This window comes from Stegostoma tigrinum, chromosome 5 (genome assembly GCF_030684315.1).
Source record: "Stegostoma tigrinum isolate sSteTig4 chromosome 5, sSteTig4.hap1, whole genome shotgun sequence".
In the NCBI taxonomy this organism is placed as follows: Eukaryota; Metazoa; Chordata; class Chondrichthyes; order Orectolobiformes; family Stegostomatidae; genus Stegostoma; species Stegostoma tigrinum.
Genome location: NC_081358.1, coordinates 70,660,888 through 70,686,917, shown reverse-complemented (window position 1 = coordinate 70,686,917; position 26,030 = coordinate 70,660,888). Strand labels below are relative to the sequence as shown.

General features: G+C 40.8%; 1 protein-coding gene across 2 annotated transcripts in view; it reads left to right on the top strand.

Annotated features, from left to right (window-relative positions):
- The window catches only part of sntg1 (syntrophin, gamma 1), a 476,380-nt gene that overhangs the window by 333,070 nt on the left and 117,280 nt on the right, over positions 1-26,030 (top strand). For both annotated transcript variants that reach the window (XM_059646062.1, XM_048528465.2), the window contains one exon: positions 7,395-7,433. In XM_059646062.1, coding sequence (XP_059502045.1) covers positions 7,395-7,433 — 39 coding nt within the window. The remainder of the gene's footprint in view (positions 1-7,394; positions 7,434-26,030) is intronic.

Below are 26,030 nucleotides of genomic sequence, written 5' to 3'. Positions count from 1 at the left end.
TTAGAAAACAGGTCAATGCTTCTGAGAGGATACCCATACCATCAAGACTTGGGAAGGTGAAATGGGGAGGCTGGGATAGCTGCAAAAGTAGAGGAACAAAAACAAAGTTGCTGGAAAAGCTCAGTAGGGCTGGCAGCATCTGTGAAGGAAAAGACAGAGTTAACGTTTCGGGTCCGGTGACCCTTCCTCAGAACTGATGGCAGCTGCGAAAATGTCAGTTTATATGCAGAAAATCGGGAGGTGGGTGGGGTAGGGAGCAAATCATAGGATAGAGCCCAAAGAGACAGAAAGACAGTTGGACAGACAAAGGAGTTGCTAATGATCAGTCTGGGAGGGTGAATAAAATAGAGGACACTGCTCATTCTCTGAAACGGTTGAACTTGATATTGAATTCTAAAGGCTATAGAGTACTGAAAATTTCTTAAATCCATCCGTGTAACTGAAGTTCTTCATTCCTAGAACAATTTTCCAAATGCTTTCCTGTATCCCCATTAGGCCTTCACAAAAGTGAATTGTCCATAATTAAATATAATATTTTGGAACCAGTGTTTTATAGATATTAACTGTAAATTCCTTAATTTGCACTCTGGAATTTTATAAAGCGCAGCATCCTTATTATCAACAGCTTTCTCAACCTGCTGCGTCATGTTTAACATATTGCGTACATATACCCCAATGTCCGTCTTTTTCTGCCCGGCATTTAAAGTTGTATCCTTTTCTTTGCCTTGTTCCTCCTGCCAAAATGCGTCTTCAGATTTCTCCATGTTAAATTTCATTTGTCAAATATTCCACTATTCACTAATTCTCCTTCCCTAAAGGACATTTGATAAATTCTATACCTTCCAGTAGCCTGTATTTGTCCTCTTGTATCTATCACTATTCTCCTCATTGTTCGTAATCCTTCATTTTGGTGTCACCTACAATTTTTTGAAATTGCTCTAGTTTATTAGGAAAGATCAAGAAAAGCAATGGGTTATGACAACCCATAAGTCACTATATACCATTCTCCAGTTCGAGATTGAGAGCAGCACAGACAAGGAAATGTGTGAGATTATGTTGAGATATAAACAATTAATTTAAACTATTTGGAATTTAAATTAGATTAATTAATTAGTTTGAAAACTAAAAATTAAACCAAGTTGATTAAAAACTTAAGCTTTAATGTATTTAATGTATCATGTTTCTTACATTGCATGTTGCAATAGTTATTAATGTGGTTACAGTCAATTTTCAATTAATCAGATTTATGGGAATACAATTAATTAAACAAAGAGAGATATTCACAGCAAAGGGTATTAAATTCTTAATCAAACTAAAACCAGAGACATGTAGATAAAAAGAGTTTGATTAAACTCCTTAAATAAAAAACTAGATTTTTTAAAGCAAGTTACAAACTGAATATATACTAAGTTGAATCAAAGAGCCTAGAGGTCAGGAAGAGTTGGACCCAGAGTTCACCTTTAATGTGGGAATGAGCAGTTGGATTTGTAGCTCTGCTTCTATATTGGCAGTGCTTGCCCATCTTATTTTAATCTTAGGTAGGGTGAGGATCGTCTGGAGACAAGTTTGTTACTTCCCAAAGCAGGCCTGAAGTGATACCAGAGTGGGGCAAATGCTGAAGTGGACAGTTTAGAAGTCCATCTTGTTGGCTGGACATTGGCCCAGTTTTCAGCGAGTTTGTTAGCTGTGCTAACCCTCATCCCCTGAACCCCTCACATCTCTCAGCTCAATGCATAGCCCATCCTTCCTCCGTATGCCCATGCAAATTCAGACCTCCTGTTCCTGTCAAAAGACCATAAGTCATAGGTGTGGAAGTAAGGCCATTCGGCCCATCAAGCCCACTCCGCTATTTAAATCATGGCTGATGTGCATTTCAACACCACTTCCCTGCACTCTCCCCGTAGCCCTTGATTCCTTTTGAGATCAAGAATTTGTCGATCTCTGCCTTGAAGGCATCCAACGTCCCGGCCTCCACTGCACTCTGCGGCACTGAATTCCACAAGCCCTCTGGCTGAAGAAATGTCGTCTCATTTCAGTTTTAAATTTACCCCCTCTAATTTTAAGGCAGTGCCCACAGGTCCTAGTGTCCCCACCTAACGGAAACAACTTCCTAGGGTCCACCCCTTCAAAACCATACATTATCTTGTAAGTTTCTATTAGATCTCCCCTCAACCTTCTAAACTCTAGTGAGTACAATCCCAGGATCCTTAGCCGTTCATCATACGCTAAACCTACCATTCCAGGGATCATCCATGTGAATCTCCGCAGGACACACTCCAGGGCTAGTATGCCCTTCCTGAGGTGTGGGGCCCAAAATTGGACACAGTAATAAATGATTAACCCTATAATAACCCTGAAACATCTTTTAAATGCTTATGAAATGTAAAAATACGCTAACAAATATTCAAAATTCACTTGATGAAGGTTTTCCTCTTGCTAACTCAGAAAAATGTTAATAAAATGTTATAGAACATAGAAACATAGAACATTACAGCACAGTACAGGCTCTTCAGCCTTTGATGTTGTGTCGACCTGTCATACCAATCTGAAACCCATCTAACCTACACTATTCCATGTACATCCATATGCTTGTCCAATGACGACTTAAATGTACTTAAAGTTGGTGAATATACTACCGTAGCAGGCAAAGCGTTCCATTTCACCCCTCAATTTAAAGCTACGCCCCCTCGTGCTCGCCGTCACCATCCTAGGAAAAAGGCTCTTCCTATCCACCCTATCTAACCCTCTGATTATTTTATACGTCTCAATTAAGTCACCTCTCAACCTTCTTCTCTCTGATGAAAACAGCCTCAAGTCCCTCAGCCTTTCCTCGTAAGACCTTCCCTCCATACCAGGCAACATACTAGTAAATCTCCTCTGCACCCTTTCCAAAGCTTCCACAACCTTCTTATAATGCAGTGACCAGAACTGTACGCAATACTCCAAGTGCGGCCGCACCAGAGTTTTGTATAGCTGCAGCGTAACCTCATGGTTCCGGAACTCAATCCCTCTATTAATAAAAGCTAAAACACTGTATGCCTTCTTAACAGCCCTGTCAACCTGGGTGGCAACTTTCAAGGATCTGAGTGCATGGACACCGAGATCTCTCTGCTCATCTACACTACCAAGAATCTTACCATTAGCCCAGTACTTTGCATTCTGGTTACTCCTACCAAAGTGCATCACCTCACACTTGTCTGCATTAAACTCCATTTGCCACCTCTCAGCCCAGCTCTGCAGCTTATCTATGTCTCTCTGCAACCTATAGCATCCTTCTTCGTCACTATCCACAACTCCACCGACCTTAGTGTCGTCTGCAAATTTACTAACCCATCCTTCTACGCCCTCATCCAGGTCATTTATAAAAATGACAAACAGCTGTGGACCCAACACTGATCCTTGCGGTACACCACTAGTAACTAGTCTCCAGGATAAACATTTCCCAGCAACTACCACCTTCTTTCAGCAAGCCAATTTCCGATCCAAACTGCTATATCTCCCACAATCCCATTCCTCTGCATTTTGTACAATAGCCTACTGTGGGGAACCTTATCGAACGCCTTGCTGAAATCCATATACACCACATCAACCGGTTTACTCTCATCTACCTGTTTGGTCACCTTCTCAAAGTACTCAAGGTTTGTGAGGCATGACCTACCCTTCACAAAACCGTGCTGACTATCCCTAATCAAATTATTCTTTTCTAGATGATTATAAATCCTATCATTCATTATCATTCATACTTCCCCCTTATTCATTAATGGAATATCGATATCACTTGGGGCAGTCTATCTGTCCAGCTGGCTATTTTAAACCTATTGTCTCATGATACCAGGGAGCCGGGTTCGATTCCACTATCAGGTAACTATCTGTGTGGAGTTTGCACATTCTCCCCGTGTCTGCCTGGGTTTCCTCTGGGTGCTCTGGTTTCCTGCCACAGTCCGAAGATGTGCAGGTTAGGTGGATTGGCCATGCTAAGTTGCCCGTAGTGTGTTTAGGGATATGTAGATTGGGGGATGGGTCTGTGTGGGAATCTCTGAGGGTCAGTTCGGACTGGTTGGGCCAAAGGGCCTAATTCCACACTGTTCTATGATACATTGTTGATCATCCCAAATTGCTGTTTGTACTGAGTAGTTTTTCAGACATAAATCAATCACATTTCAGTGGGTCGGGAGTTACTTTTATGCTGGATGAGGTAAGGATAGAAGGTTTCCTTCCCTAAAGAGCATTAGTGAAATAAATAAATAAACAAATATTTTTATCTTAATTGGTTACCATTGTTGTGGTCACCATTACTGAACAGCTTTCAATTTCTAATCTTAATAATTTAAGTTCTACCAAATGCCAGTTAAAATTTGAGCACATGTTTCCAGTATAATACTCTGGTCTCTGGAATTTTAATCCAGTGATTAAGTCCCTGTCTCCCCTTACGAAAGTTGCCTTGACAATCTTGAAGTAACATAGGAATAACAATTATTTCTGTCTTTGTCTTCTGCTCACACATCCATCATTACTCTACAGTCCTGTGGTTTAACTTTTGATTTGCTACCCACCATTCTGTTCTTTCCAGCTCAATGCTATAACTTGCAGTTTTTACCCAGTTCCTCAATGTCTCGTGTCCAGCTTGCCAATTGTATCTGTGCCAATTGCCCAACAAACTATATCTTTTCATTTCACAGATTCTTTTATAGTTTAGCCCTCCAGCAGGCTATTTTAACCTGTTGCTAATTCTCCTCAATCCCTGTCTTTGCTGAATTCCTTCAAAATCTTTTCTCTTAAATTGCATCCTTTTTGTCACATCTGTTTCATGTAAATTTCTCTTTTACATTTTTTTTTCCCATGATCTTCTTTTTCATTGGTGAATCTCTGCAATGACAAACAAAGATCCTTAGACAGCACCTTCCACCTTATTAGTTACTAAACCTGAGAAGAATTAGTGACGCAACACATATAACTCTCAGTCACGGTAGATGTAATGAGTAGTATCGACATTGCTATTGAATAGTCAGTTTCATAATCTGTAGTTTTGAGGATTTGGTTGAGACTCTGTAGCTTTGATCCCTTTCAACTGTGATTGAATTCCAGCACTCAAGCTGACCAAGATTTCTTTTGCTGTCCTGTTGACATGTCTGGTTTGCAGCATTCAGTGTGAAACTGTCTTCCATTATCTGCAACACTGGGCAACTATGACCTTTTTTGACTATGACCTGCATAGAATGCTAACACTTGAACCAAATTTGGTGCACATGAGAATGTACAATTCTACTAGCACACTCCAGTAGAATCGAAATTGTTTTACTTCAACCCTAATCTTCAGAACAGTAATATCAGATTTGAAATGTTATTTTTGTTTCTCCCTTGTCAGATGCTGCTAGATCTGCTAAGTTTCCCAAGGCTTTCTATATTTTTAGAGATCTCCAGCATCCTCTTATTTTCCTGTTAGGCAAGGAAGGCTCTCTCCGTCTAACCAATCAGATAGTTTAATTAATTTAAACACCTCAGGTACATCAGCCACTTCTTTTCTTCAGACTTGAGAAATTATAAGCATAATTCAGTTATGATGAAATAAAGCTTTTATCCTTGTTCCTTCATGGGATGTGAGCATCATTACTAAACCAGTTATTTGTTGCTCCTCACTGATTGTCCTTGACAAGGTGATGGTGAGTATGTTTATGAACTGCAGTCATAACCTGCAGCCAGTTATGTGATGTAACTACACCTAGAATTTAAACCAGTGACAGTGAAGGAATGACAACATGTTTGCAAGTCATGATGGTGTGTGGCTTCAGTGAAACTTGCAGGTGATGTGTTTCCATGTAATTGTTGTTCTTTGTCCATATAGGAGGCTGGCATGCAGGTTTGGAAGGTACTACCAAAGGAGTTTTTGTAATATACAGCAGGGCAACCTTTATGTGATACATACTGCTGTCACTATGTCTTGGTGTTGGAGAATGTGAATGTTTAAGGTGTCAGGTAGAGTGCCAATAAAGTGGCTATTTTAGACTTGGATGATGTTGAGCTTCTTGTGTGTTGATGTGGCAGTTTCCATCATGACAAAGGTGTATTTTCTATCACATTCCAGACTTGTATGAAGAAAATTGTAGCCAGGCTTTGGGGATTCAGGAGATAAGTTACTTATTACGGATTTCCTAGCCTCTGACCTGCTCTTGTAGCCATCTAGTTCTGTTTTGATCAATAGTGATCAGCAGAATGCTGCTCCTGGGTGATTCGACAATGATTGAGTCACTTAATATCAGGAGGAGATGCTAGATTCTCTATCGTTGGAAATGGTCATTGCCTGGAACTTTTATGGTATGAAGATTACTTGCTTTATATCAAACTAAGTTTGAATGTTGTCAAGTTCTTGCTGTATATGGACCTGAAATGCATTCATATTTGAAGAGTTGCAAATTATACTGACCACTGAGGAGTCATCAGTGAACAATCCCACTTCTGTTCTTAAGATGGAGGGCAGATCATTGATGAAACAGCTGAAAATGTCTGGGCCTAGGGCATTGACCCTGTAAAACTTCTATGATTGTACGTTGTCATTGAGATAATAGGCCTTTAACAATCAGAACCATTTTCTCTGTGCTAGCATTGTTGTAACCCTAGACAAACACTTCCCCAGATTTCCATCAACTTAAACTTTTCTAGGGCTCTTTGTTTCTCCGTCAAATGCTGCTTTGATGTCAAAGGTAGTTATACTCCCCTTCCTTCAAATTCAACTGTTCTGTTCACGAATGGGCCAAAGACTGTAACAAGGTCAGGAGCAATGTTTCAGAACCCAAATTAATCTCAGTGTGCAGGTTATTGTTCTTTAAGTGCTCCTTAACAGCATCGTTGATAGCACCTTCCATCAATCTGCTGATGATTTTTTGAGTTGTTTGCTGTTGGTATTGTTAAGGCTGCATTAGTAAAAGAATACCATGTTTTAACAGAGTGCATCGCAATCGCTAACAGTCATTCAAAATCATAATTTGTCAACAACCTGAATCTGCACTGGCAGAAAGCCAAACTGAAATGGAAGATTAAAATGTGTTATATCTGTTTGTGATTGATGCAAAATATTATCATATTTATGTTCTATTAAAAGAAAGCAAATTAAAAGCTAGAAATGACAATGTTTTAGTAAGTTGCCTGGGGTATATCTCACTTTATAGCATTGTTGGAAGTTGTTTTCTTCTCCTGTTGTCCTTTGTAAAATATCTTAACTACTCTTTAGACAGAATATTGTTTTGGCTTATGTGTTCTAATGTTAGTGCAAAACTAGACATCAGCATAAAGTATTTAACACACTTTAAGCACGGCCTTATTTTCCATTTTTTTAAATGGAAAATGATGTCAATTGCAATGTGAATATGGGAAATAAATTCAATCTTTCCTTTTCTCAGCTACTCCCTGATATCTGCACCAAGACAGAAGTGAAATTGGTAACGTCTTAGTTTTTTTTTACCAGAAGTCTGCTTTTTGTTAAATCCTTGTTAGTGAGCTTTTAAGGAAAAACTGAGCAACTATGACCAAATATCTATTCAATGTGCTTATTCTTGACATACAATTCTGACATTAACAAGTTCTGTGTTGTCAATGGATAATAAATAGAGGAAATTGAAACGTAAGCTCCACCCCACTAACTGTCGGTGAAATTTTAAAGTCTAAGTAAAAACCAAAAGAACTGTGGACGCTGTAAATCTGGAACAAAAATAGAAGTTGCTGGAAAAGCTCAGCATGTCTAGCAACATCTGTGAACAAGAAAAAATCAGAGTTAACGTTTCGGGCCCAGTTCTGAGGAAGGGTCACCAGACCTGAAACGTTAACTCTATTTTTTTTTTCTTCGCAGATGTTGCCAGACCTGCTGAGCTCTTCCAGCAACTTCAAACTTAATGTCTGTTGCATTGAGCTCAGCGAGTGCATATGACACAGTAATATTGTCCCTACCTCTGAACCAAGAGTCCTGGGTTCAAATCCCATCTGTTCCAGGGGTGTGTATTAGCAGGTTGATCAAAAAATATCTAATACATTGGGTTCATTGCTGGTTGACTAAGTAGCACTAATTAAAGCAGAATTAACTGTTTAGAAGTGCCAGTGCACTGGTCAGCTGGATTTTTCATTTTCCTTTCATGTCAAGTGAAAACCAATGTGAGAGACCTTTAATGAATATTTGAAAGTGTACAAGAGGTCAGACATATTCAGGTAGTTAATTTGCTAGGCTGTACTCCAAACGCATTATTTCATTGAGTATGAATGCAGATCACAGAATAAGATTTATAATTTTAAATGAGCTTTGTGCAATGTCCATTTTAACCAAAAGAGATAAAGAAGGAATGCATTTTCACCAGAAATGTGCTTTATAATTCAATACATATTATAGAAGTGTACACAGCTTTTGTACAATTAATAGTAATGTATCATTTGATTCTGACTTCAATATTGAAGAGGTTGATTATGCTTGTTGACAGCAAATGCTTTTATTCTTGTGCCATGGGTCTAGAAAACAACCCTTCAAAATCTGGATGAGTCCATACTACTGAATCGTGGTGTTCAAATTCACAATTATTAATGACCTACAATCAAATGTTCTCTAGAATAGAATGAACACTATGGCTGCTATTGACAACCTAAGTTACTGTTATGCCATTTCAAGGATGCAAATGAGTGTTGTTGTCCTGATTCTGTTGCTATGGTTGATAGACTGTTATGAGATGAGCCCATACAGCAAATGCAATATTTGACATTTACATGTTGGTACCCCTAATATTGAGGGATATAGGTCTGTGATAATGAAATAATTTTCAAGCCAAACTCTAATGTCACCATGAAGCACTTGCAGGTCACAGACAACAAAGTTAAATTTCAATTATAGTTCCATCTTGTCTGTCCCAAAACTGCACTTGAGCTCAAACCTCCTAAAAAATATTCTTAGAGCACCAATATGTCACTTTTCACATCATCCATAGTTAGTTGTGTCTGAGTAAATTTGCAAATCAACAGTAGGTTATGTGTGTCTTTATACTGCGGTCCCTTATCCATTAGCAACTGAATTAAGACTTCCCAATGTATTTTTTATATGACCCTTACGCCCAACAAAAATACTATTATTTTTGAGTCTGAGTTGGACTCAGACCTAGCTTATTGAGGTCTAACCCACTACAAAACTCCCAGAATTACCAAAATCAAAGTTAGCAAGATTAACACCCTGCTTCTAGAAATGGAAAATAACATCCACAGGAAAGGATATTGACCTGAAAATTCAACTGTGTTTCTGTTTCCACAGATGTCGCCAGCCTTGTTGATTTTCTCCAGCAATTTCTGTTTTTTACTTCAGGTTTCTAGCATCCATTATATTTTACTTTCGATCCATTGGATTTACTTTGCATTTAAATGATCATGACTATATTGTGTTTACGTATTTAGTCAAAAAGTAGGTATTTACAGCATTGCTACAACACAATACCGTGATGCAAAATAGTCTGTAATAGGATTATAAATTAAATTTGAATACTCATTGTTGTATTTGGGTCAGAGAAGGCTAACACTGAGGAGTGCCATTGCATCATCTATTATGGCTTGTTATTTGAATTTATGAACCAGCTTAGGAACATGCAGGAGTGGGCCCTAGCATTTGCTTCTTCTCAAAGTTTCTACAACCATGTGTGTCAGCTTATTGTAACCTGTTATCAGTTGCTAGCATGCAATATGTTGGTAACTACAATAAGTTCTTCTAATTAGACCAGAACGTGTTTTTTTCTGTACCATAATAGACCAAGCAGGTTCAGTTGGTCCTTTTATATTTAAAAAAAAGATGATGTAGCAACATTCATCATGAATAGCAGGTCATAGAGCATTGTACAGGCATGTCAGCTCACAACTTTCATCTTCACCCATGAACTTTTATCCTTTGAGAAATAGAAAATTGTGTTCTATGAGTAACTGTGTTTTAATTTCCTATACTTTGAGAGTTCCAATCTTATGGCGTCATTTGTTCCAATGGCTGGAATTGTGAGGCTGGTAGTTGATTATCTTCTTTTGAACATTGTGTGGTGTATATTTTGACTTTGGACAATAGTGTATATTGGGCAATTTCAGCCCCCCATTCTACATCTTCCCAAGTGGCTCAAAGAAAGGTGGATAATGGAACTAAAACACATTAGGCGGACTTTAACCTTACATTGGCTGTACCAGTTTTGGGGAGTGGAGAGTTTCTCTCTGTAAGCCCTAGTGAGTTTTCTTATCCAGTTTTATATTGCTGATTTCAATATGTATGCAACACAGTTCCACGGCACCCTTTGGCTGAGAGGCTCTCACATTTTTAGCTTTGGAACACTATTTAAAATTCAGTTATACACCAGGTTAATCACTGCCAGCCAGGATCCACCCAATGCACATAGTGGGAGGGGAACTAAAACAAAAGATTTTGACAGTCTGTAACTGGCAAGATTGAAACTTCATTGCAAATAGAATCTCACATTCACAAATACAATGCTATTTTATGTCATCACTTGTCTAATTGAGAAACATTATAACTGTTGCTACTGGTATTGAGCTACACAGGCTTGGATAGCAAAGATGATTCGCGATAGGAGAGAGAGAGACAGGGTAGTTGTCATGGGGGACTTCAACTTTCCAAATATTGACTGGGAACACTATAGTTTGAGTACTATAGATGGGTCGGTTTTTGTCCAGTGTGTGCAGGAGGGCTTCCTGACACAGTATGTAGATAGGCCAACAAGGGGCGAAGCCACATTAGATTTGGTGCTGGGTAATGAGCCTGGCCAGGTGTTAGATTTGGAAGTAGGTGAGCACTTTGGTGATAGCGATCACAATTCTGTTATGTTTACTTTAGTGATGGAAAGGGATAGGTGTATACCACTGGGCAGAGTTATATCTGGGGGAAAGGCAATTACGATGAGATTAGGCAAGATTTAGGGAGCATAGGATGGGGAAGGAAACTACAGGGGATGGGCACATTAGAAATGTGGAGCTTATTCAAGGAAAAGCTCCTGTGTGTCCTCGATAAGTATGTACCTGGTCAGGCAGGGAGGAAGCTGTAGAGTGCGGGAGCCGTGGTTTACGAAGGAGGTGGAATCTCTGGTCAAGAGGAAGAAAAAGGCTTATGTTAGGATGAGATGTGGAGGCTCAGTTAGGGCACTTGAGGGCTATGAGGTAGCCAGGAAAGACCTAAAGAGAGAGCTCAGAAGAGCCAGGAGGAGACATGAGAAGTTGTTGGCGGATAGGATCAGGGTAAACCCTAAGGCTTTCTATAGGTATTTAAGGAATAAAAGAATGACGAAAGTAAGATTAGGCCCAATCAAGGATAGTAGTGGTAAGTTGTGTGTGGAGTCAGATGAGATAGGGGAAGCGCTAAATGAATATTTTTCAACAGTATTCACTCGAGATAACGACAATGTTGACGAGGTGAATACTGAGATACAGGCTACTAGACTAGGTGGGGCTGAGGTTCACATGGAAGAGGTATTAAAAATCCTTCAGAAGGTGAAGATAGATAAGTCCCCTGGGCTGGATGGGATTTATCCTCGGATCCTCTGAGAAGCCAGGGAGGAGATTGCCGAGCCTTTGGCATTGATCTTTAACTCGACATTGTCTATAGGAATAGTGCCAGATGACTGGAGGATAGCAAATGTGGTTCCCCTGTTCAAGAAGGGGGGTAGAGACAACCCTGGTAATTCTCGACCAGTGAGCCTTACCTCAGTTGTTGGTAAAGTGTTGGAAAAGGTTATAAGGGATAGGATTTATAATCATCTAGAAAAGAATAAATTGATTAGGGATAGTCAACATGGTTTTGTGAAGGGAAGGTCGTGCCTCACAAACCTTATTGAGTTCTTTGAGAAGGTGACCAAACAGGTAGATGAGAGTAAACCGGTTGATGTGGTGTATATGGATTTCAGCAAGGCGTTCGATAAGGTTCCCCACAATAGGCTATTGTACAAAATGCAGAGGAATGGGATTGTGGGAGATATAGCAGTTTGGATCGGAAATTGGCTTGCTGAAAGATGACAGAAGGTGGTAGTTGATGGGAAATGTTCATCCTGGAGAGCGGTTACTAGTGGTGTACCGCAAGGGTCGGTGTTGGGTCCACTGCTGTTTGTCATTTTTATAAATGACCTGGATGAGGGCGTAGAAGGATGGGTTAGTAAATTTGCAGACGACACTAAGGTCGGTGGAGTTGTGGATAGTGACGAAAAAGGATGCTATAGGTTGCAGAGAGACATAGATAAGCTGCAGAGCTGGGCTGAGAGGTGGCAAATGGAGTTTTATGCAGACAAGTGTGAGGTGATGCACTTTGGTAGGAGTAACCGGAAGGCAAAGTACAGGGCTAATGGTAAGATTCTTAGTGGTGTAGATGAGCAGAGAGATCTCGGTGTCCATGTACTCAGATCCTTGAAAGTTGCCACTCAGGTTGACAGGGCTGTTAAGAAGGCATACAGTGTTTTAGCTTTTATTAATAGAGGGATCGAGTTCCGGAACCAAGAGGTTATGGTGAAGCTGTACAAAACTCTGGTGCGGCCGCACTTGGAGTATTGTGTACAGTTCTGGTCACCGCATTATAAGAAGGATGTGGAAGCTTTGGAAAGGGTGCAGAGGAGATTTACTAGTATGTTGCCTGGTATGGAGGGAAGGTCTTACGAGGAAAGGCTGAGGGACTTGAGGCTGTTTTCATTAGAGAGAAGAAGGTTGAGAGGTGACTTAATTAAAACATATAAAATAATCAGAGGGTTAGATAGGGTGGATAGGGAGAGCCTTTTTCCTAAGATGGTGACGGCGAGCACAAGGGGGCATAGCTTTAAATTGAGGGGTGAAAGATATAGGACAGATATCAGAGGTAGTTTCTTTACTCAGAGTAGTAAGGGAATGGAATGCTTTGCCTGCAACGGTAGTAGATTCGCCAACTTTAGGTACATTTAAGGCGTCATTGGATAAGCATATGGACTTACGTGGAATAGTGTAGGTTAGATGGGCTTGTGATCAGTATGACAGGTCGGCACAACATCGAGGGCCGAAGGGCCTGTACTGTGCTGTAATGTTCTATGTTCTATCCTTCCTTATTACCAGACCATACTAGAACCCTTTTTAAGGCAGTGATACACATTGCCTAAAGCCCAGTGCAACATAATATCTCAGTGGTTAATGTTGCATGTCATGTGCTGGAAAGCCTTCAAATAGTTGAAAATATAATGTCCATTGTGCAACAGCAAAAGCACGGTAAAAGCTGCATTTTTTTCTGGTAACCGTCATGGCTATAAAGCAACAACATGGCAGAAGATGGTATGAGCAGCCAACAAAACAAGTGAGTGCTAAGAGCACGTGAGGAGTCCTGAGATGCATCCTGCTGCAGTGCATGAGATGGGCACTTGCCCCTACACACAAAGAAGCTGGCAGCAGCATTACGACGAAAGGAGCTGGTTCCGAGAATGCTGGAGAAACTTAGCAGAGCTGGCAGCATTAGTGGAGAAAGAAATATTTGGTGTTTCAAGAATGACTCTTATTTAGAACACTCTGCTGTCTGCATACAGGATTTTACGCATTTTCTATAAGCCTTTCTTCTGCAATCTGCAAGGTTCATTTGTGTTATGTGACAAGTCAGTTAGACATAGTTATACTGTGTCAATTCTTGTTGAGCTTTGATCTGCTCAAGTTCATTTTGCTGTTCCATGTGAAGCATTAAGGCATTCTGGAAATTCTTTAACTGGTTCCTGTAGGTGTTCTTTTACACTTGGTAGCTTTTTATTAACTGTTTGCAGTTGTTGAATGGCATTTTAATTGGTTATTTCTGAGGAAAGGACTTCTCCAAGCGCCTAGAGCTCATGTTGATGTTACCTTTGTTTATTTGTTAAGATGTGTTGCATAAAGTAGGTTTCTGCTAGTGATGGTAGCCATCATTGACTCTGCCTGAAACTTTAAACAACATGAATTTTGGAGCTCTGAGATCTTTTTCCACCATGTTTGAAGATCTCTTTCTAACTGCATAATCTGAAAGACCTCATATTTTGTGGTCATTTTTGTTACTGTGAAAATATTTGAAGCTACTGCTTTCATTTGTAACTCGAAACAGGTTTTGATCCTGCTTCCCTATATTGGGAATAGTAGCCTTCGATGCAGGATAGATTGTTTTTATTGACCTTTGTCTACTGATATAGAGAGTAGAGTGGAAGGTCAGTGAGTGAATGTGTGAAAGCGTAGAATGCCAGGTTGGTGAAGCTTTAAAGTGTCAAGTAGGTGAATGAGAGAACAAGGTTAATTCTAACCCTATCACACGTCGGGTGTCAGGTGGTTTGATTTGATGGGGAGGGTGGGTGGGTGGGGGTGAGGCATTATGTGTTGACCAGAGGGGTGGTGGAGAATTGTTGTCTAGAGTGAAGGGGTGGTTCAGGCAGCTGGGTGTTAGTGGAAGGCAGTGCAAGTGATTGGAGGGGGTGGGTCAGTTTTAGAGCACTACTAAAAGAAATTTACCTGAAGACTTCAAAGTCTTTGACTAATTTGAAATTGAGAACAATTTTGAATGGTTCTGGATGTTGAATAATTACACATTGGAAGTTTAAATGGCCAGCTGATTACAACGTTCTCAGTGTGCAGGACTTCCAAGGGGTCTTGAAGTGTACCTTTCAGCAAAATACTGGTCTCTAAATATCCTGTGTTTGGATGATCTGGGCCAATACTTTATCAACAAGCATTTTCAATTTCTATTTTACTCACCTGCTATCTCTCAGGAGTGACTCCAATGAGTATTCTAAATCAGTTGACTTTACCAATCCATGTATTCAACAAAACACAGCGAGAATTACAAGTCTGGGATTTTTTAGGATAAGTTCTGAAAAGCAAAATGTTCATTCTGGAACATGTACTTCACTGCCTCAGCTGGATAAAAAAAGATTGAACTGTTGATTTTCCATGTTATGGAGAGATAATGATAATAGGAACATATTTTTTTCAATCTGTGTTTCTTTCTGGTTTGGAAATTATTGGTGAGTGTTGTTTTGTTCTATTCCAGTCAAGATATTTCTTCAGCTTTCTTATGTCTTCTCTATATTAGGTTGCAGCTGTTACAATGCTAGATTTTCACATTATGCAGATATAATTGGAAACAAATTAACTGATGTAAATATCGTAACTTTTTTTGTGTTTTTGATTGTGGTCTGTAGAATGGCCTGTATTAAAACAGTATTATTGTCACATGCACTCCAATGAGTTCAGTGAAAGATTTGTAATGTCGCCGCTTTGGCGGCATCTTAGGTACAGGGCACCTAGGTACAGATACTTTAAGTGTTTGTTACAGAATTGAAAGAGCAAAAACTAAGTCTAGCATAGGAATATAAAGTTTTTAAAAGTACCTGAATTACTCTAAGTCCAGAATAAGAATAAAAATTAACTTTAGAAAGCACTGAAATTATAGTCTTTTTCACTAAGGCAATGACCTCCAGACTTAGAACACATGGCCTTCCAGCCTCCATGTGCCAGGCTCCGGCCTGCAACTCACATCCAGAATTTGGCTCACAGGGTAGCTTGGGCTTGGACTGCATCCTGTTCCGGCTACAGCCTGTGACTTGCTTCCAAGACCGATCTCCCAGACCGGTCTGCCCCTCTATCTGGGCTCCAGCTAACAATTTGCCTTCGGGGAACGTCTCCCAGACTGTCCTAGGCTCGGACTGCCTCCTACTCTTAGCTTTGGCCTGCAAATGGCCTCCAGGACTCATCTCCCACACTGGCATGGTATCCAACTCATCTCCTGAGCTGGCTGGACTCTGCCTCACCTCCAGTTTCCATTCCCTCGGGGTTTGTTTCAGAAGTTAAAGGTTGAGGGGACCGCAGAGAACTGCAGAAAAGAGAAGACAAAAGAAAGAAAAAGGAAAAGAAAGTTGTGAAGCAGAGGAGCTCTGGCTGCAACATCTTGCTGTGCCACCATCTTGGGAAACTGTTTTGGAAAAAACTCTGTTTTATGGATTGTGTAAGGAATTGCTGAACTTTTGAAAGGCAAGTTACTAATTTTCAATCACGTTTGCACTGCTCTCTTTGTGGGAAATTATCTCACTAATTATTTTTTTGAAATGGTGACGAAGGAAATTAGTGAAGGCAGTGCAGTGTATGTGGCCTGTGTGGACTTCATTAAGGTGTTTGGTAAGGTTCCACGTGGTAGACTAGTTAGCAAGGTTAGATCACAATGAATAGAGAGAGATTAGCCATTTGGATAAATAACTGGCTTGAAGCTAAGAGGAGGAGGGTTGCTTTTCAGACTGGAGGCCTGTGACCAGCAGTGTGGCGCAAGGGTTAGTCTGGGTACACTGCTTTTTGTCATTTATATGAATGATTTGGATGTGGGAGTAGGAGGTATGATTAGTATGTTTGTAGATGATACCAAACGTGGAGGTGTTGTAGACAACAACGTTTTCTCAGAGTGCAATGGGACGTTGAATTGATGGGCCATTAGGCTGAGGACTGGTAGATGGAGTTTAATTTAGATAAATATGAGGCACTGCATTTTGGAAAGGCAGATCAGGGCAGCACGTACACACTTAATGGTGAACTCCCAAGCAGTGTTGTCGAACAAAGAGACCTTGAAGTGCAGGCTTATAGTTCCTTGAAACTAGAGTCCCAGGTAGACAGGACGGTGAAGAAGGCATTTGGTACGCTTGCCATTATTGGTCAGTGGTGCATTGTGTATAGGAGTTGGGAAGTCATGTTGTGGCTGTACGGCACATTCGTTAGGCCACTTTTGGAATTTGCAATAACTCGCATTTAATTCTCGTCTCTCAGCTGTAGGAAATGTGTTGTCAAATGTGAAAGGTTTCAGAAAAGATTTACAAGAATGTTGCCAGAGTTGGTGTGTGTGAGCTACAGGGAGAGGCTGAACAGGCTCAGGTTGTTTTTCCTGGAGTGTTGGAGGCTGAGGGGTGGCCTTATAGACATTTATAAAATCATGAGGGGCATGGATAGGGTAAATAGACAAGGTCTTTTCCCCAGGGTGGGGGGAGGGTGTCCAAAACTAGAGGCCATAGGTTTAAAGTCAGAGGGGAAAGGTGTAAAAGGGATCTAAGGAGCAACTTTTTCATGCATAGGGTGGTGCATGTATGGAATGAGCTGGCAGAGGAAGTCATGGAGACTGGTACAATTACAGCATTTAAAAGATATCTGTTTGGGTGAGTGAATAGGAAGGGTTTAGAGGGATATGGACCAAATGCTGGCAAATGGGACTAGATTAATTTAGGATATCTGGCCAACGTGTATGAGTTGGACCGAAGGATTTGTTTCCATGCTGTATATCTCTATGACTCTATGCTGCTTTGTTGATACAGTAGGGAGGGTGTGAGGCTGTTTGTGGACTCATTGGCACCAAGGGGTGACATTCAGCTGCCAATAAGTTGCTGATGGTTTATGGAGTTGTGACTATTTTTGGGTGCTAAAGGGCACCAGACAGCACCATCTGATTGGCTTTGGGTAGCTGAACAGCTTGTGTGTAAGAATGATCCTGGCAGAAGCCTTTGGGCAGCTGAAAGGGCAGATGGTGTGTCTTTATCTCCAGTAAAATACAGAGAGCCTGAAAAAAGACAATTTATTTTCCCTCACCAGTTGCTGTAAGCTGTAGACTTTAACCAGTAACTAAGAAACTGTGCTGTTAATGTACTAATCACCTGTCCCTCCTGCGAAGAAATGAAAAGAACCTTGAGGAAGATCGAAGAACAGAAAATCCCAGCAAGCAGAAGTATCGTCTCAGTGAATCTTTGAAGCACTTCCGCAGTTTTCTTTTCCCCTTCCACCCATTACATGAACATTATTTTATCTGTCCCTATGCATGTGCTGGAGATTTGATAGAGTTATATGTCGTCAGTTCATAATTGCCTACATGTGATTATTTGCACAAATAATTGTTCTTGTCAAGTACAGAAGGCTAACCTGTCTTTTCTGTTAGCCTGGCTGTTAGAAGTAAATTGGGGACTTTGAGTGCTTCGATAATATTTTTCATTTTTGTGACCACTGGAGAATAGTGGGGCTTGATTTCAAGCATGCTAACTGACTGAGCATGACGTTGAAGAGTGAACACCACCTTTAAAACAACCAAGAAGATATTCAACTTCCTCTTAAAATATTGACATTGGAAGGAGCAAAGCTATTTTGTGTGTTTGGCCTTTGTTTGTATATAACTAAATAAATATTTTTGGTTCGCATTGTACCCTGCAGCTTGTCAGTTGATGATGTGCATTGCAGAGTTAGGTATTATTCTATCCAGAATGAGCATGGGGTTTCCAATGATGTTCCTGTGATCTGTAATACAATACATTATTGTATTGTGGTATTGCAGATGGTGACCGAAGACATGTCCTTTCATGTTGCCAGTGGATGCAAAGAAAGAGAATTCATGGAATGTTTGCAGGATGGTTTTTTGGAACAGCTTGTGATGGAGCCCACAAGGGAGCAGGCTATTCTGGACTTAGTGCTATGTAATGAGCCAGACTTTGTAAAAGATCTTAGAGTAAAGGAACGCTTAGGAGGCAGCGATCATAATATGGTAGAGTTCAGTCTGCAGTTTGAAAGAGAGAAGGCAAAATCAGATTAATGGTGTTACAATTAAATAAAGGTAATTACAGGGGCATGAGAGAGGAATTGACGAAAATTGACTGGAAGCAGAGCCTAGTGGGGAAGACAGTAGAGCAACAATGGCAGGAGTTTCTGGGTAGAATTGAGGGCACAGTACAGAGTTTCATCCCAAAGAAAAGAAAGATTATCCAGGGTGGGATTAGACAGCCATGGCTGACAAAGGAAGTCAGGAAATGTATCGAAGCAAAAGAGACAGCCTATAAATTGGCCAAGAGCACTGGGAAATCAGAAGTTTGGGAAGGCTACAAAAACAAACAGAGGATAACAAAGAGAGAAATAAGGAAGGAGAGGATCTAATATGAAGGTAGGCTAGCTAGTAATATTAGAAATGATAGTAAAAGTTTCTTTTAATACATAAACAAACAAGAGGCAAAAGTAGACATTGGCCCACTCCAAATTGATGCTGGAAGGGTAGTGATGGGAGATAAGGAAATAGCTGAGGAACTTAATAAGTACTTTGCACCAGTCTTCACAGTGGAAGACATGAATAGTATGCCAACAATTAGGGAGAGCTGGGGGCAGAGTTGAGTACGGTAGGCATTACAAAAGAGAAAGTTCTAGAAAAGCTAAAACGTCTAAAAATTGATAAATCTCCTGGCCCTGATGGGCTACATCCTAGAGTTCTGAGGGAGGTGGCTGAGGAAATAGCGGAGGCTTTGGTTGTGATCTTTCAAAAGTCACTGGAGTCTGGGAAAGTCCCAGATGATTGGAAAATTTCTGTTGTAACCCCCTTGTTTAGGAAAGGATCAAAGCAAAAGATGGAAAATTATGGGCTGATTAGCCTAACCTCGGTTATTGGTAAAATTCTAGAATCCATTGTTAAGGACAAGATTTCTAAATTCCTGGAAGTGCAGCATCAGATTAGGACAAGTCAGCATGGATTTAGTAAGGGGAGGTCGTGCCTGACAAACCTGTTAGAATTCTTTGAAGAGGTAACAAGTAGGCTAGACCAGGGAAACCCAGTGGATGTTATCTATCTAGACTTCCAAAAGGCCTTTGATACAGCGCCTCACAGGAGGCTGCTGAGCAAGGTGAGGGCCCATGGTGTTCGAGGTGAGCTACTGGTTTGGATTGAGGATTGGCTGTCTGACAGAAGGCAGAGAGTTGGGATAAAAGGCTCTTTTTTGGAATAGCAACTGGTGACGAGTGGTGTCCTGCAGGGTTCAGTGTTGGGGCTGCAGCTGTTCACCTTATATATTAATGATCTGGATGAAGGAACTGGGGGCATTCTGGCGAAGTTTGCCAATAATACGAAGATAGGTGGACAGGCAGGTAGTACTGAGGAGGGGGGGAGGCTGCAGAAAGATTTAGACAGTTCAGGAGAGTGTTCCAGGAAATGGCTGATGAAATTCAACGTGAGCAAATGCGAGGTTTTGCACTTTGTAAAAAAGAATACAGGCATGGACTATTTTCTAAATGGTGAGAAAATTCGTAAAGCAGAAGTACAAAGGGATCTGGGAGTGTTGGTCCAGGATTGTCTAAAAGTTAACTTGCAGGTAGAGTCAGGATTAACAAAGCAAATGTAATGTTGTCGTTTCACTCAAGAGGGTTGGAATATAAAAGCAGCAATGTGCTTCTGAGGCTTTATAAGGCTCTAGTTCGGCCCCATTTAGGATACTGTGTCCAATTTTGGGCCCCACACCTCAGGAAGGACATACTGGCCCTGGAGCGTGTCCAGCAGAGATTTACACGGATGATCCCTGGAATGGTAGGTTTAACATATGATGAACGGCTGAGGATTCTGGGATTGTATTCATCAGAGTTTAGAAGGTTGAGGGGAGATCTAATAGAAACTTACAAGATAATGTATGGCTTAGAAAAGGTGGACACTGGGAAGTTATTTCCATTAGGCGGGAAGATTAGGACCTGTGGGCACAGCCTTAGAATTAGAGGGGGTAAATTTAAAACGGAAATGAGGAGACATTTCTTCAGCCAGAGAGTGGTGGGCTTGTGGAATCATTGCCATGGAGTGCAGTGGAGGCTGGGACGTTTGATGCCTTCAAGGCAGAGATTGATAAATTCTTGATCTCACGAGGAATCAAGGACTACGGGGAGAGTGCAGGGAAGTGGAGTTGAAATGCTCATCAGCCATGATTTAAATGGCGGAATGGACTCAATGGGCTGAATGGCCTTACTTCCACTCCTAGATCTTCTCGTCTTATGTTGCTAGGCCTACAATCACTGAAATTGCATTCAATATGAAATATCTAGGTTGATTAAAGTGACCTTTTATTAAGTTTATGAAGCCCAGGGCTGGAATCAACAACCAATTATATGCATTGTGTTTTGATTGGCTTTTTGATCCATCACTTGCTACTACTTTGCTACTACTGGTTTTACAGAGGAGGGACATTTTTACCTGCACTGGTATTCAGTTTTGCATATAGGTTTGCTGACCCCTCATCTACTGGCATACAGTCTGAATGGTAGCAAAAGCTTCTAATGTTACATTGGATTATAGGAACAGACAGAGGCCATTTAGCCTATTGACCAGTTAGCTGATGGCCAGGGACCCCCTTTGTGCAGGAAGCAACATTATCACCATATCCCATAATATCGTTCAAGTCCAGAAACTTACTAATTTCTGTAATGAACATTCTCAAATGTAGAGGCTTCACAGCTTGCTCGATAGAGAATTTCATGATTTTCCACCCTCTCCATGAAGAAATTTCTCCTCATCTTAGTCTTAAATGAGCTGCCCTTTATCCTGAGGCTGTTCCCCTGGCTCTAGAGTCATAAACCAGGGAAAATATCCTGTCTCCAACCTGTAAAACGCTGCAAGAATTTTAAAAGCTTCAAAAAATGAGAGATTATGTCATTGGAAGTGTAGAACTTGCAGACATGCTTTCTTAATCTCTCCTTATAAAACAGTCTTTCCATCCTGGCTGCACCCCTCCTATGACATGTGTATTATCCTTAGATAAAGGAGACAAAAACTGTACATAATACTTCAAGTCAAGTCTCATCAAGGCTGATGCAAATGTAGCAGGACAATTTTACTTCTGTACCAAATTTCCCTTGAAATTAGGGCCAACATACCATTTGCCTTTCTAATTATTTGCTGCACTTGTATGTGAGCTTTTAGAGACTCATGGACAAGGACATTCAGGTCTATTTTGATACCTGCACTTACTGGTCTGCCACCATTCAAGAAATACTCCCTCCTTCCATTTCTTTTAACCAAAGTAAATGACTTCACATTTATATTATAACATACTTTATTGTCTGGCTTATTCACTTCGACTATTCAGGTTCTCTTGAAACCTCTTTGTATCCAGCTCACAACTTACGTTCCCACTCAGGGATAATGGGAACTGCAGATGCTGGAGAATTCCAAGATAATAAAATGTGAGGCTGGATGAACACAGCAGGCCAAGCAGCATCTCAGGAGCATAAAAGCTGACGTTTCGGGCCTGGTCCAGGCCCGAAATGTCAGCTTTTGTGCTCCTGAGATGCTGCTTGGCCTGCTGTGTTCATCCAGCCTCACATTTTATTATCTTACGTTCCCACTCAGTTTAGTACCTTCAGCAAAATTAAAATATTACAGTTGATCCTTGCATCCAAATGATTTATATAGATTATTACTTAGTACTGATCTTTGCAGTATCCCCTGAGAGTCAGCCCTGCCATTGTGAGAGTGATCTGTTTATTCCTACTATTTTCTGTCAGTTAACCAATTCTTAATCCTTTCTATTTGATTTATTGTTGTCACATGTACTGAGATACAGTGAAAAATGTTGTTTTCCACACGATACAGGCAGATCATACTATACAAAGTGCATCAGGTAGGAGAACAGGGTGGACAATACAGTGTTGCGGCTGCAGAGAAGGTGCAGAAAGAGAGATCAACATTAACATTTAAGAGGTCCGTTCAAAAGTCTGATAACAATGGGGAAGAAGCTGTTCTTGAATCCGGTCATATGTGTGTTCAAACTGAAGAGGGTGGAAGAAAGTGTACCTGGGGATGGGACGGGTCTTTGATTGTGTTAGTTGCTTTCTCGACAAAGCACTACAAGCAATGGATAGAAGCTGGTTTGTGCGATGGACTGGGTTGTGTTCATGATTCTCTAGTTTCCTGCAGTCTTGCGAAGAGCAGTTGCCATACCACGTTGTGATGCATCTAGATAGGATACTTTCTATGGTGCATTTTTTAAAATTGGTAAGAGTTTTCATGACAATGGCAAATTTCCTTAGCCTCCTGAGGATATAGAGGCATTGTTGTGCTCTCTTGGCCATCGCATCAATATGGGGGTCAAGACTTGGGGGTCATCACTCCTCGGAACTTGACTCTCCACCATTGCCACCTTAGCACCAGTGATGCAGACACAAGTGTCCCTTCCACTCTGCTTCCTGACATCAGTAACCAGCTCCACCAATCCAGAGTGCTGTAATTTTATTCACTAGTCTCCTGTGTGAGAACTTACCAAGTCTTCTAATAATCCAAATTTATTAGATCCATTGATTTTCCTTTATCTATGCAACATGTAAAATCCTCAAAAAGCCCCAACAAATTTGTTATATATCATTTTCCTTTTAGAAATCCATGTTGTCCAATTTTATCATTGTCTTCTTTATGTTCTACTTACCTCCGCATTGGACACCAGGCACCAGTATCACAGGACATGTACCATGGCATCAGCCACACATACCTACCTCATCCATGGACATTGAATATCCAATATATCTGCCAGCCTCCAAGAATCCTCACTGTACATGATCCCATCTCAACTGCTTCTGCACTTCAGTGCTACACTGGCAACTCTCATTTTAATGCTGCTGAAAGGACACTGTGTGCTAAGGGATACACACCCAACTCATGGACTGATCCAGTGGCATCTCCGGACATTTGTTATACTGTCATAACATCGCAGCATGCTCACAGCATCCCTGCCTTGTATTGCCTTGCCTTTTTGTACTTTTCTGCTTTAGTGACACATACCAGATTCATTTTACTTCTGCCTTGCTTTTTTGTTTTCCCATAAGGGAAAGGTTGTCAGTATGCCTTAGTCAAGTTGGGGGGATAACGTTGGGGATTCCAGCACAGTAGGTCAGTGTCAATGTCAGGCTCCAGTACCAGTCCAAAGCTTGGGACTGCAAGGTGGCTCAGTAGTTAGCACTGCTGTCTCAAAGCACCAGGGACCCACATTCGATTCCAGTCTTGGGTGACTATCTGTGTAGAGTTTGCACATTCTTCTATTGTCTGTGTGGGTTTCCTCCAGGTGCTCTGGTTTCCTTGCACAGTCCAAAGTTGTGCAGGTTAGGTGGATTGGCCATGTTAAATTGTTCAGTGATGTGAAGGTTAGCTGTATTAGCTATGGAAAATATAGAGTTAGGGGATGGGTGCGATTGGGATGGTCTTCAGAAGGTCTGTGTGGACTTGTTGGGCTGAATGGCCTGCTTCCACACTGTGAGGATTCTATGATCTATGGTCAGTCAGCCTACTCCTGGTGGTCAAAGGCATAAGGGTTGTGGAGATGAATATCTGATAGCCCATCACCCAGCTTGAGCCTTTCTGCCTTATTGGGGGCTGGTTTCCTTTTTTATTTGAGAGCACGAGAGCGAGAGAGAGCGAGTGTATTAAAGGAGACAAAAGTGGTGGCCTAGCTATTACTTTTGGTGCAGGTGAGGAGGTGCCCTGTGCAATTGAGTAGGCAGCACAGAGAGTATGTGAAGTTAGAGGTGTAGATGGTCGGGGTGGGTGGCAGCAGGTGAGGGACAAAGTTGCAGGCAATAGTGAAAGTGGTACAGCATTTGTCTTGGTAGGAGGTAGGTATATAGCAAAGATGAGTGAGTGTGAGACATTGGAGAAAATGTGTTAGTATTTTTACTGGTAAAGTGGAGAAGATCATTGAGCTTCTTCTGACAGTGCTGGACATTCCTCCAGATGGCTAAGACTGTTTTAACCTGGGTGGTAATCTCAGAAGTCTGGTATGGTTTGGTGTCAAGGCCTCCATTGCTGACTCTGGGAGCACAGGAAGTCCCATCTCTGCACCACCTCATCCAGTAAGATCTCCACGTCTTTTCCCTCAAAGCGAGGCACCAACTCCCCTATCTACCATATCTGAGAAAAGACATCAGGCAACATGCAGGGCAGGTACAGACTGACAGTACTTGACCGGATGCAGAATGGGCATTCCTAGATGTATAAAAGTCTAGAATGCTAGAGGTTTGCTGTTACTGGTAGATGGGATTAACAAAAATGTATTTTTAAATGAACAAATGTATTAAATCACTGCTGCAGCTTAGTAGTGAAGGGCACAAAGACTTTAATATCCAGTTCGGAGGAAGGCAAGGCCTGCTGACCCAAATTCAAAAGGAAATGTTGGAAGTTGGTGGAATTGCTGTTGCATAAACAGAGTTTCACAAAATATTGCTCGTCTTTGTCTGTAGTAGCTACAGTGGTGCCTTTAAGGACATACAGTTCACAGGGGTACAGATCCATCTGAAAATGATCAGGTAGGCTTTGGATGGCAAGAGAAAAATCCAGCTGAAAGGATCCTTTCTGACAACTGGTTTTTAGTAAACAGCCACTCATTTTTCAGAAGAGAAGTAGGTAGCTAACCATTAAAATGTTCCTCCTTTCTTGGTCTTTATTCTTTGTTTTGTCACAATATATGTAACCAGCTGATCACTGAGATCTGATTCAAATGCTAACGCACAAATTATACCTTCCATCTTTAACACTCTCTAAGCCATCTACACGAAATTGGAGAGCACAAATCTAGGAATTACTGTCAATATAAAATGTCAAAAAAAAAGTAGTGGTTGAACTTTAGTGAAGTTTTACAGTGTGTTTGTTCATGTAATATTTCAAAGAAACAAAATCTTTGACAAAATGTATCCTTTCCAGTATCACTTGAAACTTGAAGGGTCATATCAGACTGAAAACTTTGGCTCTGTTTCTCTGTCCCTGCGCACTAACAGACTAGCTGAATATCTGTAGCATCTTCTGTTTATGTTTCAGATTTCCAACATCTTCAATATTTTGCTTTTACTTGTTTCATACTATCAAAATATACAGTTGTCATGGCATTTTAAAAAAAATTATGCCATGCAGAAGCAACACATTTCAGTTTTTGTTCAAATCTGATTTAGTTTTGTGAAGCTAAGTGCTAATAAAACCATTTTTTGCCTTACTGGGCATAGATATGTAGAAAAAAGGCAAATCAACTATGGTTGTATCTGCCAGTTTTTGCCTTACATTTAAACTGGGCCAGTTTTTTTTTCCTCATGATAATTTCCTTTTTCAAGTCAAGCGCCTCTAAGTGGAATCTTATCACAATCTGAATGACGTGGGCTTTGGTAAAATGAGTAATAGAATCTGGCAAGATGTTCAACAAGGCCCTTCTTGGCATTGAGATACCTTATTGCATTTTGTGGGCCTTTCCTCAAGCAGAGATTCATGATAGAGAGTAGTGCATTAC